The sequence below is a fragment of the Orcinus orca genome, chromosome 11, assembly GCF_937001465.1.
Source record: "Orcinus orca chromosome 11, mOrcOrc1.1, whole genome shotgun sequence".
NCBI lineage: Eukaryota > Metazoa > Chordata > Mammalia > Artiodactyla > Delphinidae > Orcinus > Orcinus orca.
In genome coordinates this window covers 16,735,509-16,756,638 of record NC_064569.1, presented here as the reverse complement: position 1 = coordinate 16,756,638, position 21,130 = coordinate 16,735,509, and the positions used below count along the sequence as shown (strand labels likewise).

General features: G+C 37.0%; 1 protein-coding gene across 1 annotated transcript in view; it reads right to left on the bottom strand.

Annotated features, from left to right (window-relative positions):
* Positions 1–222: 222 nt before the first annotated feature.
* The window catches only part of PDE3A (phosphodiesterase 3A), a 311,073-nt gene continuing 290,165 nt past the window's right edge, over positions 223–21,130 (bottom strand). The window contains exons 11-16 of the mRNA XM_004270940.4: positions 19,030–19,143; positions 18,693–18,892; positions 16,678–16,881; positions 15,831–15,986; positions 14,475–14,727; positions 223–7,047 (exon numbers count right to left, since the gene is read on the bottom strand). Coding sequence (XP_004270988.2) covers positions 6,806–7,047; positions 14,475–14,727; positions 15,831–15,986; positions 16,678–16,881; positions 18,693–18,892; positions 19,030–19,143 — 1,169 coding nt within the window. The 3' untranslated portion in view covers positions 223–6,805. The remainder of the gene's footprint in view (positions 7,048–14,474; positions 14,728–15,830; positions 15,987–16,677; positions 16,882–18,692; positions 18,893–19,029; positions 19,144–21,130) is intronic.

Genomic DNA, 21,130 nt, shown 5'->3' with positions numbered 1-21,130 from the left:
AATCAGGGGGTAGTTGGATTCAGCGATATTTATTTCCAGTGCCTGTCAACTAACAAACTGTTCTTGTTGAAACAAAAATGGTATGCGTTCTTCTGTGAGAATGTATTAGGAATGAACTGATATTCACAAATGGAAAAAAAACCCACCATTTAAGCAAATATAATATGGCAAAAATCCTATGCACATGTTTTACAGAGTATTAAATAGTGATTTTTTTAAACTAATAAACAAATTTATACTTAAAGTCAAGCCATTGAAACACACCGACAGGTGATATATATATATATATATATATATATATCTCAGGGTTGTTATTTAAAGATAGCAATACTATAGTAGTGGATTATGCTTATACATAGCTAAAATGAAATATCTGGTATAATATGGGTTTTTGAGTCATAAAAATAATCAGTTAATTTTAAAAAGAAATGTGAGGGAAATTCTATCAACCAACAGCTGATATACACAAAGAAAACATCTTTAAACAATTACTTTTAATTTCACATTAAACCATCTGAATAATTTGCTAGTATATAGAAAGTAAAATTGCTAGAATAAAAAAAAAATCCTTCCCTTCAAAAAGTATTCAAGCAGCAGTTTCCAAGCACTAGGGGCTAGTTCACATTCCAAAATGTGTAAGTGCTGATTGTAATGAAGGAAGTCAAGATTGAAATATGGATCCATTAAGTCCCTTTACTTGAGAATAACTGAGAACTAAATTGGTCTGCCACAGAAAAGATGAAGAGGTGTCCTGGGATGATCCTTTAAGTTTTATGTAGTGTTCACTCCCAATCCACAGCTCTGCTTTTTTTTTTTTTTTTGCTTTTTAGTACCATGGGCTGCACAATGAAACTAGGTGTGGTGAGTTAAAACTTGAGGTGAAAGGCATCTTGCTCCTTATTATAGCAGAAGAGAATTTGTGATGATTTTTCCTTTACTAATTTTGAGTTAGAGAAGGAAAATTGGAGATAAGTCATACTTTTCTCTTGTAAGTTTGACTTTTTCTTTTTGTTTTGTTTTAAAGAGGAAAGAATTCCCTGCTATAGTGTCTGTTTCACTTGAGATAGGTGAAATACTATTTAAATTACTTTTCTATTTGTGAATCTCAAATTCCAACCTACCATTTGATCAGTCTTAGCAGACAAATGTAGTGCATGTGGTTTATTGATCGGTCAGTGCTTCCTTTGTGAAAGTCAAGATTAATAAGGTTTAATTTTTCTTAGTAGTGAAAGTTTTTGGGTTCTTAACTGTGTTAGAGTTTAGTAAAATATAATCTTCATTAGTAAACCATTTATTTTAAAACAACCTAAACCGTGACAAATCACTGGATTTGTCATTCCTCTTTCTTGGGATAATTCAGACTCTAATTTATACCCTAAATCTAATTAAATTATGGGGACTAAATTTATTTTTATCTATTTCATGTATTATTGGACTCTTCATAAAATATTTTCCTCCCTGAAGCATGCAGAGAATTAGATAAATAATTAAATATTACTTTTTACAGTTTTCTGTTACATAATCTGATTATATCAAAATGTTTAGCATCTCTGTACCACGAAACATCATTTTGTGGGTTTCAATTGATTAAAAAATTTTAACAAATAATCAAATTTATTTGATTATTTTTTTTGCTTTGCTTCAAATAATCAAATTTAATATTCTTGGTAGTACTTACATATGATGATTTAATATTATTCTTTTTGAAGCATTTTTGTTTGAATTATTTGCGTGATTAAAGAATCACTTCTTGATGTAAAACAATGAGGAAATCTGTCTGAACATGAACATGTTCAGTGTTTCTTATCAATAAGAAGGCTTGCCTTTTCTTCTTTGCTCCACAACTCCTCAAGGAAGCAGAAATCCATGATACCAATGCCTGTCAATGTAATCAACCTTGAAAGTATGATATGGAGGAAAAACTAGCTGCCTTTAGATGGGGAATTTGGATTCATAAGAGCCTTAAGCACATGTCAAAAGCCAGTTCTGTTTTCCATCTATATACCATTCCTTATAGTTTATAGTCTTATCTGTACTAAAACAATCTATACCAGATCAGTATTTTTGAATCCGGATATTGAGTTCCACCAACTAAATAATGGCTTGATCTTCAGTTTTGTGTCTTCAAACATATTTAGCAACAAAATGCTCAATTATTTTTTGTCCCTATTGTTAACCTGCTATTAGAATGATTTTGTAGTGTGAACGTAAAGATCATAGTACCTAAAACTGGTACATTTTCCTCTGATTAGAAAAGCTAAGCATAGTTTAATTCTGGAATGTTCTTTACCTAAAATGGTGAATTGGTCTCCTAATCTTAAAGTTCCATTTTGTTGGACAGATTAGAAAAATGGACTGACAGTATCATCAAGGTCATAGTTTTACTTCATAGAGAAATCACCAGAGAAATGAATTACTTAGAACTGGTTATAAAGTATTTTGCTGCTTGATAGGAGAGAAGGCAATTGAAAGGAACTCAGTTTGGTTTCAGAGTGTATAGATATTTTAGTGCTCAAATACCTGGAGTTGAGCTATTAGCATTGGAAAATTTGTTGCTTTTTTCCACACCCATTAGCTGATAATTATACGGAGAATCTGATTTACTGTAGATTATGAAAGTTTACAGAACTCTGTTTTACTGGAGCCTTCTGCCCATTTGCAAAGGCAGTTTATTTCCAAAATTGCATATAAACCAGGAAAAGTATTAAGTGGGAATCAGACTTAGGATGGAAGAGAAGGACAATAAGACCCTTATTGTGGCTTTCAGTATTATTTTAGAAAAACTGAATGACAGGGACAGTGGAGATCCCCATACTGATATGGAAGCACCAAAAATACCTCCTAAAGCAGAATAGAAATGATAATTTGATTCTTTACTTCTCATTAGTTAGGAGTTGTTCATCACACAAATAGTTCATTTTTGTAAAGCAGTCGTTTCAAGCTTTAGACTTTATTTACAATGATAATTTTCATATCTTTATTACTTAGAAAATAATTTATGTTTTTCCATCATTTTAACAAAAAATAGGCCTGAGTCTCATGCCTTTTGCACAGCTTTTACCTTCAAAGAAAGTTCTCTGGGAAAGTGACAGGGGACATCAGGACATTGCAAATCAAGAGAGGCAGGGGTGTGAGGAAATTGCAATACGTATTATACATGTAATATGAAGTCCGCTTGACATACCGTCGTCTTTAGTTTTACTGAGATTGCAATGGTTAGGATTTGTTCTGGAATTCCATCAAAACGGAACAGACATAATTTCGTGTTCTGTGTTTAGAAAGTGGGTATTTTCTTAAACATAATATGAGGAAATTCCTTCACTTCTCAGGTGAAGACCGATGTAGATAAATCCCTGTACAGAGCTACTGTCTTCATCTTTGACTAAGAGCAAAACCAGGTCTTATATAAATGACAAAAATAACTTACAGTTTTAAAATATGCTGAAGTGGTGTTTTCACCAAGGAAACAATATTCTCAAGGTTGGCTTAGATCGATAACCAGAAAGACGTTCTATCGGCATGCTGGAAATGCCATCGATGACATTCTTAGTATACCTGGTCTTTTCCTTAACAGAAAGCAACCACTAGCATCAAGGCCACCAAATTCCAACTTTTCCTACCATTAGCTTCATGGCTGTCCATACAATTCTTTTCCCTAAATGGGCTAGACATTCCTTCATTTGAAAGACCTGAGTTTATCTAATGGCACCTATAATTAGGCTCATATAAAAATGTAGTGAATTGCAACAAATACACTGGCACTACAGGAAGCAAGCTCTGGAGTTGGAAGTGAACACAGTAATACTGCTGTCACCAAGGACGGGGAGACCACCACTAGCAGAAAACATCTTTTCATGTCCCTCGGCATCCTGTGGGATGTACTGGGTGTGTATGAAAGTCAAGCACTTGAAGAATCGCCATTCCTTTTCTTGAACTGACTTTAGCTTTAATACACTGGCAATATATCTTTCTTTGAAGGAAAAAAATGATTAATCTGCCTAGACTGGTGAGCACAGTTCTGGAATGAAGAGGTTCTTACTGCTTTGGCCATGATTATTTCATGTACTTGAAAACAGAACAAAACAAAAACCAGCTAGTGTGCTTAGACCTCTACTCTGGCAGCCAGGCGGGCCCCTACTTGGGGTCATGGAGCGTTGAGGAAGCCACCAATATATGGTTATGAAAGTATAACTACTCTGTCGCCATTTAACTTGCTCCATACCTAGATTTTTCCTGGACTTACATTTATTTTAGAGACATATGGCATTTGGAGCAGGGGGAAAGATTAGTTTTGTTAAGTAATTAGATACAAGAGGTATGTGAGTATAAATGCTTTTTTCCCCCCTTCTGTTATTTGCCATGGAAGGAAAATAAATTCACTGGGGAAATGTATTTGACTCACAGTAAGTTTTGCAAACATAGAGACACACAGGGAATACTAAAAAAATGGAAAACAACTCCGTAAGTCCTAAATAATGAAGACCTGATGTTAACTCAAAAAAAAAAACACAAATTATTCTCATTATTTAGGTAGAATCTGCATCTGTTTGATCCTTTTCATATTTTCCTACTTTTTGGGAAATTTGCCTTGAAACTATGTTTATTTTGGATTGTATTATCTTTGCCTTATTTAAAAAATGCCATGGATTATTGTATAATCATTGCTTTGGAAGGGAAGAATATCCATTTATGAGAAATGAAGGCATTTTTAATGTAAACACTCTTTTCTATGATTTGAGAGGAAATAAAAAGTAGAAATCACAAGCAAGATTTACTTGAAGCTAAGGGTGTTTAGATGATGAGCAGGCCAGGATATAGTATCAAAGGAAATGTTACAAGCAAAAAGTGTTGGGAAGAAAGGGACACCAATTATAAACATTTCTCATTGTTTAAGTGAGTCTTTCACTTGGGAGATGTGGATCCAGAAGTTACCCAAAAGTTAGCCAGAGTTGCTAGTGGAAAAACATTCTTTGCAGCATCCTCATTTAATTGGCATAAAATAACTGTATCCGGTTATCATTTAAATTAGAACAGGTAGATGAGTGGGTGTTCACAGACCTCCATGCAAATGAACCATCCATCTCTTACTGGGCTTGGAGAGAGCTACAATGTATAAAAATGGTGATTAAAATAGAACTTTATAAAAATGTTTCCCTTTTCCCTTTAAAAAAAAAGAGTTGACTATCTACAGAAACAAAAACAAATCTTTATATTTACATCAAGATAACTATTCATGACAAATATAATAATATGAAATAAAATACTGAAAGTGAGTATCAACTTTTTAAATAGAGGTTTGGCTCACAGCATAAACAAGTGTAGATAAACAAACCAAAAAAAAAAAAAAAAAAAGACTGTCAATGGTAGGCCCAGTCCCCCCAAATCCCTCAAGTCTTCCCTGCCAAAAGAAACATGACAATGGGCCAGATTACAGCTAGAAGTCACCCCATCACACCGTGAGTGCAGCAGTACAATAGGGTTGTCCGTGCAACCTTTGCCACCCAAAAGCCAATCTTCACCAGGTGCCAAGAATCAGGCTTTCACTATGTCAATAAACACCAAACCCTAGGTTGAAATTTTCCCCTTCATCTCTCACTCACTCACTAGCTACCCCAGAGTGGGTTTCTGCTTGCCCTCCTTTTTTTTTTCTTTTTCTACTGCACATTTTGCAGCAAATTAAGACATAGGCGATCCCCATTACGAGCCATTTCTCAGGCCTTCTCTGGCGACCTTTTAGAACTGTTAACCTGATGAAAAGACCTGACTTCAGCTCCTTCTGAGGTGTTTCTGTTTAAAGAATTCCATCCCCTTCCGTGGTGATTTGATTTTAGGTGAGTGACAGACAGACAGACAGACAAACAGCTCCTATACATTCATTCAGCGACTAGACTGGAAAATGTCTCAGTCTTCCTGGTTTAAGGCTGGTGACAGAGAGCCTCGAAGGGATGCACAGGCCCGTGGCCCTCTCCCCCAGCCTGCCAATCCCCTCCTTCTGCAGAGGGACTTTTACTGAAGCCAAGTAGAGGCAGGCGTTTGGGATGGCTGCCTCTTAAAGACTCTCCAGAGCGAACTTCATCCTGTTTGTTCACATGTGCTGAGTCGTCTGCTGCAGCAATGCTATGAACGACTAAAACCACAAAAGTCTCTCTTTACATACACACAAATGTACATACACATGAGCATCCTTTCCATCTCTCTCTCTCTCTCACACACACACACACACACACAATGTTGGCAGGATGTATAAGAATTCAAACAATGCTCTGGAACTTTCATCCCTCAGTACTAAGAGCAAAAGCTTCTTAGTCGTAACCTACATTTGCTACACTGCTTCCCGGCTAAAGCTTCACCATCTCCTTTGGAATTTCTTTTCCTTTAGTTTTTCCTTTATGATTTATTATATCACAGTGACCACTATATATCTTAACATGAATGTTACTAAATCGTGGAGCCAGGAATCCCGGCTTTTCGGTGTGTCTGTGTGTCTGCGTGTGTGTCTGTGAATATGTTTTACATGGATCTATGTGAGAGCTTATATACACACACACACATATATACTTCTTCCTTTAAAAAAAATCCTTAGAAGCTGGTGTTGTTATAATGTGAAAGCTTCTCTGAGTGAGAGTTTTTTAAACCATGTACCTCACTGTAAAAATAAACACATAAAATGCAAAGAATCCCAAAATGCCATAGCCGTTTGCCCATCTTCTCATATTTCTACAGTGTTGTGTCTAAGTGTTGTGCTGGCTTGAAAAGAGTCTGTGACAAGTCACTCTGTTTCGAAACGTAGCTCATTTATCCATTGTCACTGGTTTGGCTTTGGGGTTGGGGTTTCGTCTCCTCTCGGCTTCCCCTTTTCTTCATCTTCTTCCTTGATGGCCTGGATCTGGTCTGAGGGATGCTGCTGGGGGGACTGGTCCAGGGACTGATCCTCTATGCCCGCCAACCTCTGTTCCTCCTCAATGACTTTCTTCCACATCTTGTGGTTCTGCAGAAGGTGCTGAGTTATTTGGCAGTAGACTTTTCTCCTTTTGAAAGTTTTCTTTCCTGAGAAAACACCAAATTAGACTACTTATTTGTGTGTTGAGTACAGGACAGTTTTTTCCCCTATTCATAGGGGTCAGGTACCAAATGGATACATATATCTATCACTTGATGTGTATATTGTAATAATCATTTTTGAGAGTGGGGAAATAAGAGGAAGATGGCATGAACCGTTAACATCATTGAGACGTACTGTGAACAGTATTTAATATCTGGTAACGTAACGTCCAATACAAGGTTTTGTCTGTTTGTTGGAGTTATTACTCTCACTCCATTCAGACTCTCAAGATTTGCCACACAGATTATTGGAATAATTCCTTGTTACGTGTTCCTCTGCTTTGTCAACCAATTCAACTCACAAAAGTCTACAATATTGATTTTTTAAAAAAGACAGTTTTGATAGTACTGTTCTGTTTCCTGTGGACTAAAAAATTAATTTCAAACTCCTCTAGCAGGGAGCTTTGACTCTAGTGGGAAAATAGAGAGTAAACAAGTAAGGACAATTACACTGAGTTGTACAAAGTCTTTGAAAGGTGGCAGAAAGAGAGGGAAATGACTTAGCTGGGAGGATGCTGCATGATGATGGTGGCTCGGACTAGGATGGGGACAATGGAAGCGAAGATGAGTAGATAAATGTGAGATACATTTGTGAGGTATAATCAACAGCACTTGGCAACCGATTAAATGTAAGGAAAAAAGAAGGGAGGAATCAAAGACAACCCTGAGCTTTCTGACGTGAACAGCTGAGTGGCAAGATGTACTGAGAAAGGGCACATTAGATGAGCAGACTTGAGGCGTATGTTGAACATGAAGTGTCTGGGAGACCTCCAAGTGGAGAAGTTAAGTAGGCAGCTGTTCTCTTCTAAGCACAGAATATAATGTACCTTCATTCAAGTGACCATTTTAGACATAGGCCAAGAATTTGGAAGTTAGACAGATTCTCACATTGGATTATAAACTTCTCTATGGACAGAAGTTTTTCCCCCTTTTGCGTATACATCTGCAAAGCTCCAGACTTTAGTTAGTATTCAGTAAGAGTTTACTAAATGAATTCTGTCCTCTCTAGTTTCTGTTCCACAATTCCAAGTACATGGTGAAGTGTTGACAAGTGATTGATTGATGACAAAAATAATAAAAGTATGAAAATGTGGTCCACAGGAAATTCTGATCCGAGACTGCATTAAAGAGTTAACAGTACAAGTTACCAGGATGATCTGCAAGGAAATTTGAATTTATTTAATGAAGTAGTAATGATTTACCATGTAAAATCTGGAAGGAAAAACAAAAGAAAAAAAATAGTAACAATAACAAAAAAAAAAGGAAAAAAAAAAGCCGATTGCTTTTTCCACCTAAATTTCCACCAGAAGTTTTGTGGAAGCGCTAATGATTCCTTCAACAGTTTTATTATTAAAAAAATTTCTTGTACCTTAAAAGATGATAAGATCAATTTTTAAAACATAGTTCAGAAAAAGGACACCAAATTATTTTGAATTACTTTTGAACCATACAGACACATAAGGAAATTATTAAGTTGGATGAATGCCAGGGTGGGGGGGAAAATGGATACAGGCAGACTCATAAGCAAGAATTTAAAAAAAAATATTTACTATATTCATTATCTTATTCATGAGATGGACCCATCAATCAGCTTATATTGGTCACCTACTAACTGATAAGCATTTTTCTGGATGCTATGGAAACAAAGACCAATGAGTCTCAGAGTTTGCCTTAAAGGAGCTTACCATCTATAGGAGAGAGGGCCCAGAAGGTCAGAACTGAAATAAACATGCTATGTTTTATGATGGACCTAGATAAGTGACCAAGATGGCCTTAATGTTCCCCTCATCTTCACTAAAATTCAGATAGGTTTCTTCCAGACGCTAGGACCCTGATCTAAAACTTGTAATTGCAAATTCTTTCTCTGCCCCTTGGTAATGTAGATAAATCTCCCAGCCTCTAGCCAGTTTGACAACCCAGGAAACATCTTTCTCAAGGACCTGGGAGCCAGCCCTTTGAAATGCAATTATTAAGAAAGATAGGACCAAAAGACAACCCTCAGAATGGGAGAAAATATTTGCAAATGAAGCAACTGACAAAGGATTAATCTCCAAAATTTACAAGCAGCTCATGCAGCTCAATAACAAGAAAACAAACAACCCAATCCAAAAATGGGCAGAAGACCTAAATAGACATTTCTCCAAAGAAGAGATACAGATTGACAACAAACACATGAAAGAATGCTCAACTTCATTAATCATTAGAGAAATGCAAATCAAAACTACAATGAGATGTCATCTCACACCAGTCAGAATGGCCATCATCAAAAAATCTAGAAACAATAAATGCTGGAGAGGGTGTGGAGAAAAGGGAACACTCTTGCACTGCTGGTGGGAATGTGAATTGGTACAGCCACTATGGAGAACAGTATGGAGGTTCCTTAAGAAACTACAAATAGAACTACCATATGACCCAGCAATCCCACTACTGGGCATATACCCTGAGAAAACCATAATTCAAAAAGAGTCACGTACCAAAATGTTCATTGCAGCTCTATTTACAATAGCCCAGAGATGGAAACAACCTAAGTGTCCATCATCAGATGAATGGATAAAGAAGATGTGGCACATATATACAATGGAATATTACTCAGCCATAAAAAGAAACGAAATTGAGCTATTTGTAATGAGGTGGATAGACCTAGAGTCTGTCATACAGAGTGAAGTAAGTCAGAAAGAGAAAGACAAATACCGTATGCTAACACATATATATGGAATTTAAGAAAAAAAATGTCATGAAGAACCTAGGGGTAAGACAGGAATAAAGACACAGACCTACTAGAGAATGGACTTGAGGATATGGGAAGGGGGAAGGGTAAGCTGTAACAAAGCGAGAGAGAGGCATGGACATATATACACTACCAAACGTAAGGTAGATAGCTAGTGGGAAGCAGCCGCATAGCACAGGGAGATCAGCTCAGTGCTTTGTGACCACCTAGAGGGGTGGGATAGGGAGGGTGGGAGGGAGGGAGACGCAAGAGGGGGAAGAGATAGGGGAACATATGTATATGTATAACTGATTCACTTTGTTATAAAGCAGAAACTAACACACCATTGTAAAGCAATTATACTCCAATAAAGATGTAAAAAAATAAAATAAAATGGGTAAAAGACAAAAACAAAAAGATAGGGTCCCTATCACCGATCTCTGTGGGTAGGAAGGAGCCTAACTTCAATAAGCACCAATGAGCAAACAAAAATGGCCTAATCACATTGACCAACTCCCCTTTAAGATCCTCAATACTTTTTCCTTAGCTCATTCCAGCGTGTAAAAACTCTCCTGCCTTTGTTTTCAATGGAGTTGAGTCCAATGTCTCTCTCCTATTTTAATAGTCTTGAAGAAAGTCTTCCTTACCATTTTTAACAAGTATGCAGTGCAATTTCTCTCTGACACATCAAAGTGTGGCAACATCAGGTACTCAACCTGTGAGGGAGTAGATAAGACTTTTTCCAAAGGACATGACATTTGAGCTGAGAGGTAAATTATGAGAATTAAATACACTGGGTGGAGAACGGGCTGGCAGCATTCTAGGTATGTGAGGGGCATGTGTACAGGCAGAGGGCACGGGGCCCTGGAGCATAACACCAATTTCTTCAATTATAAGATTCTTAACAAGGGCAATATATACATAAAATAAAATTGAAAAAAATCTGAATTCTTTCTATAGAAATCAATAAAATATATTAATCCATTCGATTTTTAAGAGCAAACCTTTAAAATTACTTTTCTCTCAAAGCTATCTACTTGTCTATTTCCACATTGTTTTTATTGTAGTGAAGTTCAATCTTTCTTTATATGTTAATATACTTTTTAACCTAATCCTTTGAGTCAAGCGAGTTACAGATGATCACTGGGTGAAGGATGGACTTGAATCAGTCACAGCACATGCTCTACTGCTCAAGGTGATTATTCCATCCAAAAGTTATACAGGTTCACGGTAGTGCGTTCACAGGAAAGAAGCTAACAAAAGCTCAACAACTTTTCTCTTTTTCCTTTTGGGGCAGCCCCCATGAGAGCAGCTGTTCTCTTATTAATGCTCTAAACCTCTCTGGAATTAAACTGAATAAGGTGACGTAGAAGAAAGTTTGTACCAAATAAATTTGCGTAGATTAGAGTCTGCAGGTGGTCTAAAACATGCCTGGATTGAGAGCCAAATTGTTCAGCACTGGAACCTTTTGAAATGAGAACAAAGATCCTTTCATTGCTCAAACTCTAAATGCAGCTTAGTACTTCATTAGAAACCTCTTAGTTTGCTGTAGGAATCTTTCAAATTTAATTATGAGGTGGGGAAAAATGCCTTCTTTACCCAGGATACCATATTGAAATATCTTATTCTGTGTTTCCTGAGAGACCTCCAAGTTTTGCAAATTGCTGAAATTATCAGTGCATATTTAATTTACATTTTTTTCTGAAATCTAAGTTTCAGGTTAAATCAAGTTAACCATCTCAGTCAATATGAATCCTGAAATTAAAATTACTAAGAGTCAATAACACTGGAGTTAAAACAAGGAGACCTGGATTTCCTTTCTGGTTCTGCGGAATCCGCCTACACCTTGGGTTGTCAAACTTCTGAGCCTCAGTTTCGACTTTTGTAAAATGAGGCAGCTGAACTGCATGATCACTGATTCCCCTTCCATTTCTAGAATTCTGTTATTCCACGTGGCCAACTTTTACTAGATACTAACACTGCCCAATATTTATCATTTTCTTTGCTATAAAGGCATAGTTCAAATACAATTTTCCAAAAGCTATGGTTATCAAATCATTGTTGATGATGTTTTAAATTTGAACGTAAAGGTGACCAGTTGACTTTTAGAAGCCATTAGTAAACAGAATCCACAGAATTCTCATTCCTGCTTTAGTGAGCTTGATTAAAAATGGGAAGGTCGGGCTTCCCTGGTGGCGCAATGGTTGAGAGTCCGCCTGCCGATGCAGGGGACACAGGTTCGTGCCCCGGTCTGGGAAGATCCCACATGCCGCAGAGCGGCTGGTCCCGTGAGCCATGGCCACTGAGCCTGCGCGTCCGGAACCTGTGCTCCGCAACGGGAGAGGCCACAACAGTGAGAGGCCCGCATACCGCAAAAAAAAAAAGCAAAAAAAAAAAAAAATGGGAAGGTCAGTAGAGTAACACACCAGAATCTGAGAGTCAGTATGGCCACCCAACCCTACAGAACAGAGACAAATCGAATATTTGGTTGGTTGTTGTATTTGCTGCTAAAGCCAACGCTGACGAGTTGAGCCTGTTAAACCTCCTGACCTGGGTTCTTCAATTCTTGATGCCTAGATTATGTATGTGTTGCTTCAATGTATTTGAGTTCAAATAGCAAGCAAGTAGGGCCCACGGGAACAAAGCTTTCCCAGAGGCTAAGCTGACCACACTTTCCAATAACATTCAGTGGAAAAACTGTCCAGTCCTTAGTCAGACAGCAAATTACCTGGCTCTTTGAATGAAAAAAAAGTAAAAACGTAAAATTCATGCATGTTTATTAAATGAGAAAATGAATAATCCATGAATCCTATCTTGGCTCCTACCTCTGAATCCCAAGATCAGCACAAACTTTTTAATAGACATCTTTTGATAAGCATCAGAGGAATAAAATAAAATTACTTTGATAATAGAATATTGAAGGAAAACAACTTTTCATTTTCCTCCCATTCTGTATAAAAGTTAATATACGGGTTAGACCTTAAGCAAAAGTCTGACCTAAAGCCAAACTTGCCCCGTCTCACCAGTCTATGGTTAATAATGAGTTCTTTATCTCTGCTTACGTGAGCTTACGACAAGGCACTTATATGAGGGCAAAATAGGTTAATACACACGTTAGAATATCTCTTTACCTAGATGGCCAAATGAACGAAGTCGTGCATTTCCCTGACTGTGCTAAAAAAAAAAAAAAAAGGGAAAAAATGATCATAATGTCTTTCATTGGTAATATTTTTGGTAAGGGCCTTGAAAAATATCAATATTAAGACTGAACTTCCTTTATGAAGGTAGATAGGAACCACGTACTATACTCCCATGAACATAGGAACAGTATTTGTGCAATATCACTGTAAGGGTTATTGGTTTTCCTAATTATGCTATTAGGGCTTCCTCCCTATGGCAGGAGAAACAGTGGAGAATATTTCAAGATGTGAAGAAAAATAATCTTGATTTTATAGACAATTAAGTTGAACAGATTAGAACGGCTACATGATGCACTCCAAATCAATGACGAGATGTGACCACTTCTCACTGTCACTATTGCCCCTACCCTGGTCCAAAGCCACAGTCATCTCTCACTTGGATAATTTCAACAGCCTCTTAACACACTGCCCTGCTTACACCCTTGCTCTTACCCCAAACTCGAGAATATTCTCAATGCAGCAGTTGAAGCAATCCAGTTAAAACATAATTTGAATCAACTAAGTCTTCTGCTCAAAACCTCTGATGGCTTCCCATCTTACTCAGAGTAAAAGCCAGACTCCATACTGTGACCTGCAGAGCCCTACCTTCTAACCCTCCATCATCTCAGTCCCCACTCCCTAGCCCCCTTCCTCTGCTTCAGCCTCCCAGCTCTCCGGACGCTCCTTGAACACCCAGCCAGTGTCCACGTCAGGACCTTTACACGGTTTGCTTTCCTCTCTCCTTGAAATGCTTTGTCCACATCTCTTTCCATGGATCACTCCTTCCCTTGCTTCTTTCAGGTTTAAAAAAAAATTCTCTTATTTAGACCGTCCGTGGCTATCCTAAGATTTTAATCTTTCTGCACAATATTTCATATCCTTCTTATTTTTCATTTTTATTTTTAAACTCTAGCATTTATCAGTACCTAACATATTACAGATTTACTGATTTGTCTTTCTTAGTGTCTGCTGACCCCACTGGAATATAAGTCTAAAAGGGCAAGGATTGATCGATTTTTCTTTTTTTTTTTTTGTCTGATTTGTTCATGGCTCTGTCTTTACAGTCTAGAAGAATGCCTGGCACAGAATAGGTGCTTACTAAATATTTGATGAATGAATGAGTGACTACTACCTCTTACCACTTTAGCACCTCCCTCGAAGCAAGCCAGGAAGAGTCTATGGCTGGTCTAGATAGTACCTGAGATTCCTAAATCATTCAGATACTCTGAAAAATAGGCTTTGCTTACTTAATTGTCTTACTTCATAACAGAGAACATACCTTTTCATGAATACAGTATTACAATAGATTCCACAGTCTGTAATTTCCATTATCATGATATTGGGGAAGGGGGAGTATTCATAATCACCGCAGCAGGTGATATTTGGACTCAGCTATGAAATTCACGAGGAGCATCAAACTTATTATGAACCTAAGTAAGAAAACAATCCTAGGGAGAAGCACATTCGAGAGAGATTCTGTAACTTACTTGGAGATTCACTATTTTTACAGGTTTCCTCTTCGTTTGGTGCTTCCTCCTCCTCTTCTTCTGGGTCATCGGTGTCTCCTGACTCATCACTGTCTTCCACCCATTTCCCTGGCATCAGTCCTGCTGAATCATAGGAGTTGCAGAGAGGACCCACAATGTGCGAGATGAAGGATTCCTGAAGGTTGGCCAACTGAGGAGCAGAACGGTCCATGAAAGGGCTTATTGGTAACCCGAGGCTGGCCTCTTCATCACCCTAGAAATAGGAATGTAGCAGGAACAGTTAACTAGAAAGGCAAACGACAAGGAAAGTGTAAAATACAAATACAGTCACCATTCCCTTGGCATCTAAAATTTGCAAATATGCAAGAACCCAGGCAGACGTGTGAACTCTTTCTTTCCTGGACTGCTAAGAGATTTTCCCCACATTACTAAGATTCCTATCGGACTGCTTTGCTGCCATTTACCAGTTTGGTAATCTTGAGGGTTTGGTTTTTGACCAAGGGGAAATACAAGAAATGGTTTAATGTCTAAGTAGATGACCTTTCTCATGACGCTAGTCATTGTTCCTTATATTAGAGTATAAGTTAGAATATAAATGCAATGCTGAATATAAAAGGCAATGCTGGATATAAACATCCAACAAACAGATAATCTATCATGTTTTCCTTTTGTTTTGCCTTGGCTGCCAGGAATTTTAAAGTAACTTATTCCTCAATTAAAGTTGCTACCTCAACCCGGCTTTGGGTTGAATTATGTCTTCTGTGATTATATAGTTTCTGATATTCTTATTTATGTTTAACAGTACTACTGTATAAGTGTTTACTTTGAACTGATTCATTTCTAGAAAAAAAAAATCAGATTGTAAACCAGAAGTTACCTAGCAACATTAATGAAGGAATTATACCAAAATATCAACAATGATTATGCCTATGTAGCGGAATTATTATAACTGGATTTTCTCTTTCCTTTACATTTTTTCTATATTCAGTATTTCAGGATTGATTATGAATTTATTCCGAGGAAAGGCAATACCTTATTTTCTAGAAAGCACAAACATTTATTTTAAATATAAGTCCTATCTATAATGCTCAAAAAAGTTCTTTCTAATCTTTAACAGTGTCCAGGGAAAGGCGATGTATTACTTAATACTTGCAAATAACTTTATCTTAGAGTTTTTACGCTTACAGTTTAGTCCAATTTTTGTCATTTTTTTAATCCTCTGATTAAAATTGGCCAGTGCCTTTTCTGATGGCAGCATGAATATGAAATAGACTGATCACGCTTCAGCTTTTGGAAGCTTTAGGGAATTTATGAGCTGCCTCAATATGGATTAAGAGAAATAGTTAAGTTAGTTACCTGTTCATAAAATTCATTGACGATACCCTCTGTCCACTGAAGATGGAGCTCTTTAAACTTAGCTGGCCCATTGATATCAGCCAACTTTATACACATTTGACAAACCAGCAGACGATCATTTTCATTGGTCCAATCTATTCCAACTTCATCATTCACCTGTTTGAGGGACAAAGTTAAAATGGGTTCTGATGCAATGAAAGCAAAAGTTGAACAGGAGAATAAACAACAGAATATTGATTGTCTTCCTACCATGTGCAGGTTAGAATGCCAAGTAACGAGAAACATCTCAGCTGTTTCAAATAATGTTATTGGCTTAAATAAATTAATAGTAAAATAGATCACCAAAAAAAGTAAAATAACAAATGATGGCTAATTATTAGTTATTCAATTAATTAATTGAAAAGAAATGCTATTTAATATTAACATAGGTTTTAAATTACTATTAAAATGTGGCTACAAATAAGAAATTTTGAGTTAATATTTGGGCATTTATGTTTGATGTATGAAATTCTGCTTCAGGTTTTTGACCTTTACTACTGCCAGGTAATTTCTGTTAGCATTCCACGGAGATGAGAGCAAATTAAATCAAACAGAAACACAACGATAGTTAGAATTCTATTATTTCTCTGTAGTGCCAAGTATAATCTATACAGACAGCACCTCAACGCATCAGGTTTCCAGGTTAGGACCAATGCCTAAATATCCGCTTCTGGTTAAACATTTCATTGCCTCTCATTTTCACATTTGACACATATGAGGTGACAGCAGTGAGTTTTTGTTCAACACTTTGATTCCATGACTTCTTTCAGTGTGGCCAGAAAATGAGGACTGGTACAAATCTAGTTACCTTGGCATTAAATTTGGCTACGAAGTCAAAGTGTTTCTTCAGGTCAGTGGCCAAAATTGCTTCAATGACAAGGAAACGGAAATGCTTAAATTCCACATGGTCAAGGTTAACTAAGAAGTTATATTCCGGCCGGGACATGAAAAGATTCCACGCAGCAGCTGCATGATGGTTCTCCAAAACTGAACGATCGTTATAGAGCACCGCCTAGGCAAAGATGAGAGTGAAGAGTTCAACTTTTTAAATTAAAAAACAAAAATAAATGAGAGTATGCAAAGCTTTTGGAATCCGCTTTTATCAGGGAACACAGGAATGTAACCTTGTGGCAGCCAGTTATTAAGAATCACTTATTGCTGTACATTGCTTACTTTTCTTGGTTAAATTTCCTTTTTTGTAAGATAAAGTTCATTTCCTTGAAACGTTATTTCATTTCCTTGAAACTTTATTTCAGATTCTTGCAATTGAAGGGCTTAGAGTTAGCTTTTATCAGATTATTATTATTATTTTGCAGGGCACAGGAATTTAACCATTAAAATATGCAAATATACTAATATTCCTAAGAAGTAACTCAGTTACTTCCCACATCTAGAATGAGTGACTTCCTTTTAGTTAAATACATATAACTAATACAGAGGAATGGAATCCCTGAGGAGCCCATAATTCAAAAGATTCTTACCCCACCATCAGCCACAGGAAATATCACCCCCTGTCTACTAATTGAAAGTATATAGTAAATATCTACTTGTTTGAAATTCTCTAGTAATGCTGAGGGATGCTGCAAAGGAAAAGGAAGTTGCCTAAAAAATGCTTGGAGACTAGTGTGGTAGATTTAGATGGAGGGGAAAAAAGGTATAAGGACAAAAAAGACCAAGGACATGAAAACTGATATTTTATGAATATTAATAAATATTAATTATCATTGCTTGCTGATCCGTAATCATTAATCACAGTTGAGAGGCTGGGAATAGGTTGTGTCGTGAGATACCAAGTGAGGCAACTGAAAATGCATGCGTGGGTAGGAAAATTGAACGGTATATGGTGTTGGCAAAAGGACTTGCTTATCTTTAGGGAAAATGTACTCTGGTGTATGAACGGCACAGTGAAAGAAATTACAGTAAGCAGTGAGGAAAAAAAATCAGGATATTTGTATTGTATACAGATTGGAAGAAAATTCTAGACTAGTCTATAAGAGAGGGTGTGGAAATGGAGGAGAATGGGGAAAAAGACAAAAGGCAAACGTGACCAAAAAAAAAAAAAAAAAATACTGGACCAGATTGGCATCTAGATCCTCCAGAAAGAAAAACAAGATCTTGGGATCTTTAGTAACGTGGGTCCAGCTGGTTAAATCAAGGAGAAGCTTATTAAATTTAATTATATAGATGGAGTTGCCTAAATACTTAGTGATTAATATTGGACTTTAATTTACATGCCAAGATGAACTTCTTTAAAGTTACTGTTTTTGGAGTACTATGTTCAGGTAAAAAATTTCCCTTAGGTGAATGAAATAAATTGATTTTTAATTCTTCCTAACCAATAAAAATACCACAAGAATAGTAATTGTTATAATGAATATATCTCAAAGGAATGGGATTTATATCCAGAGGAGCCTTACATTCTTAATAGTCTTAAATTTATATCCAAAGAAACCTTTAATTCTTAAATTAGAGAACCAAGAAAGATTTGGTTCTCTAATCTTTTCAGAAAGAAACTTTTGTATAGGTCAGATTTTCTCTGTTGGGGAAGTTCATTAACATGAATTCAAGCGGTTTTTCTTCCTAAGAAAATTGAGAAGGGATCCCCATGGGTGATAAAGTTGCATATGCACCATTGACGACTTAGAACAAACCATGATACCTTTTCAAAATGAGCATGGTCTCTAAGAATTTTATCTCAGGGCTAAGTATAAACAGGCACCACGTGAATATGAGCTAAAGTGAAAGTCAGATTTATCAAATTAATTTTCTAAAGAGAAATCTCAAAATTGAATTATTTCCCCTGATCAAAATTGAAAGATTTACCTGAGGGGCACTAGTTGCAACCAGGAAAGCATTAGTCCTTCCCGGGTGATCAAAATCATGCATGGCTGCAGCCACATACAGGGCCATCAACTCCAAGGCAGGGATATTTCCAGACAAACATCCGTATTTATCATCTGGCACGTTACACATTTTTGAGAATACATATCCCATATGTCCATGTGTAAACCCACTGTCAGAATCTGAGAAGAGACAATGAAGATAATAGAGATTTTAAGAAAGTATTAAACTGATATCATTTGTCTTGATTTCCTTTTTAAAAAAAACACTCTTCTGTTCCCATAATTTACAAGGGAGCACAGAGGGACTTCATACGTACCTGAATCGCTTGCTGATCCGTGATCATTAATCACAGTTGAGAGGCCGGGAATAGGTTGTGTCGTAAGATACCAAACAGCGTGTAAGACATCGGTGGCATGGATTCTGTTATGGTCTGTAACCAATGCAAAGGAACAGTCATTCATCTGTGAACGCCGGGGTCCGAGGACCAAGAGTGCCACCTACTGGATAAAGAGTTTAGTCCTCCCATTTTAATACCCCAGTGAAAGACAGCCAAATATTCTAGGACAAACACTCTGTGATTACTCTTCCATTCCTCGGTAACATCGAGAGTAACAAGAAAAAAATACAGCAATAACATTCATTACACATAAAGATGTCTGAAATGAAAAAAAATCTGTCTAGAGTCTACCAGAAACCTAACATATGTAGGAAATGCACTCTCTGAATCCACTGTGATGTTTACCCTTCTTCTTATTCCCATGTTCCTGTATAAAACTACACAGAGGACTGGAATAAAAGACCCATGATATACTTAACCTAGATCAGACCAATGGTCTATACCACCCAGTATTTCATCTCTGATAAATAGCATCTAAATATAATTTGTGAACTGAACATAGTATTTTTCTTCTGTATCAAACGTAAAACACTGTAATAAAACGAATCACACATTTTTTATATGTATACTAAATCCACAAAGCAAAAGCAAAAGCAAAATCGATAATGTTCTCTGATCTAGAAATTCTAACTTGGGAATAAAGTTCTAGGAAATACCTAAAGAGGAAAAATTAAAACCTCTTTGTATACTAGTGTAGGGAGTTGAGCCATTCCGAAGAGTAAAAGCTAAGGGGGAACCAAATCTCCTAGTTATAATGTCATTACCATGGGAAGGGGGTCCTATTTTCGCATGTGCAGTTCAGCTTCTAGGGAACCATGACCAAAGGCCCACTGTGCTCTTGGCTCACCTTCCTCTGTGCAATTTTCCCATGTTTTTCTCTTGTTTATCTGGCCTTTCAAAATACTTCATTGATTGGTATGCTTTACCCCAAATATGCTATCTTTACACATTTTATTCCTAATGACCAACCATGATACAGTTTCCTTCTCTAATGTAATAGATTACATCTCTGAATAATACTCAACAGATGAGAAGCAAAAACAGAAGAGAACAAGCAGAATGATAGTGGGAATTTGAGAGAAACACCTGTTCCCTGGTCGGGGAAGAATGAAGAAACTATGACATCTGTGGTGTTGGTGGCACACAGGAGAACGCGGGAAGACGATGCCTATGTTCCTACATTTCTGGAACTATTAGGAGTCAGTCTTTAAGCTAAATCTTGGGTGAACACTCCAGGAACTCACTGAGGGGCTGTGAGGTCTTTAGTGGATGTCTTCAGAAGAGCTTTGAGAAGCAGACCTCCTAGTCTCCCCAGGGGTCAACAGCAAAACCTGTTCACAGTCATTGCCAGAGGTGAATGCGGATACTACCTAGTTTCCAAAGAACAATTTTATTCAAACTGGAGTCTCTATTTCTGTATATGGACTATCTCAAGTGATTTAAGACAATTACATTTTATGTCTATACCTGTGCCATGTACGAAGTTGATCACGGTAGAAGTTTCTCGATCTACGACAGATCTTTGTCTCTGCTCTGACATTTACTACCTGTGTTACTGAGTGAGTGACTTAAAACTTTAAGTCTCATTTCCTTATCTTAAAAATAGGGAGACAATAATAGTGCCTATTTCATAGTCCAATTGTGAGAATTACAGAAGGGAACCTATTTTAAAGTGGCTGGTATATAGGAAACTTGCCATTGATGTAAATATCATTCACATAAAATACATGATTGCTCTTAAAACAAGATGACAGATGAGCACAGATGACCTGTTTTCTTTCAAAATCAATGCTGGGTTTGTAAGAATAGAATTGAAGAGCTAAAATAAAAACTATGCTAAGCCCTGGGCGAGGGAGAAGGCAGTGATGACCTGGTAGAGGAAGAATATGCAGCCTGGTCAGAGAGTGTCTGGGGCTATGCTGGGAGGGAGCTCCTGGGTTAAGTTCTTTTCCCTTGTGGCAAGCTGGGAAGATTACTGTGTGGATGTAATTACCATTACCATTGCAAGTCAGGGAAACCT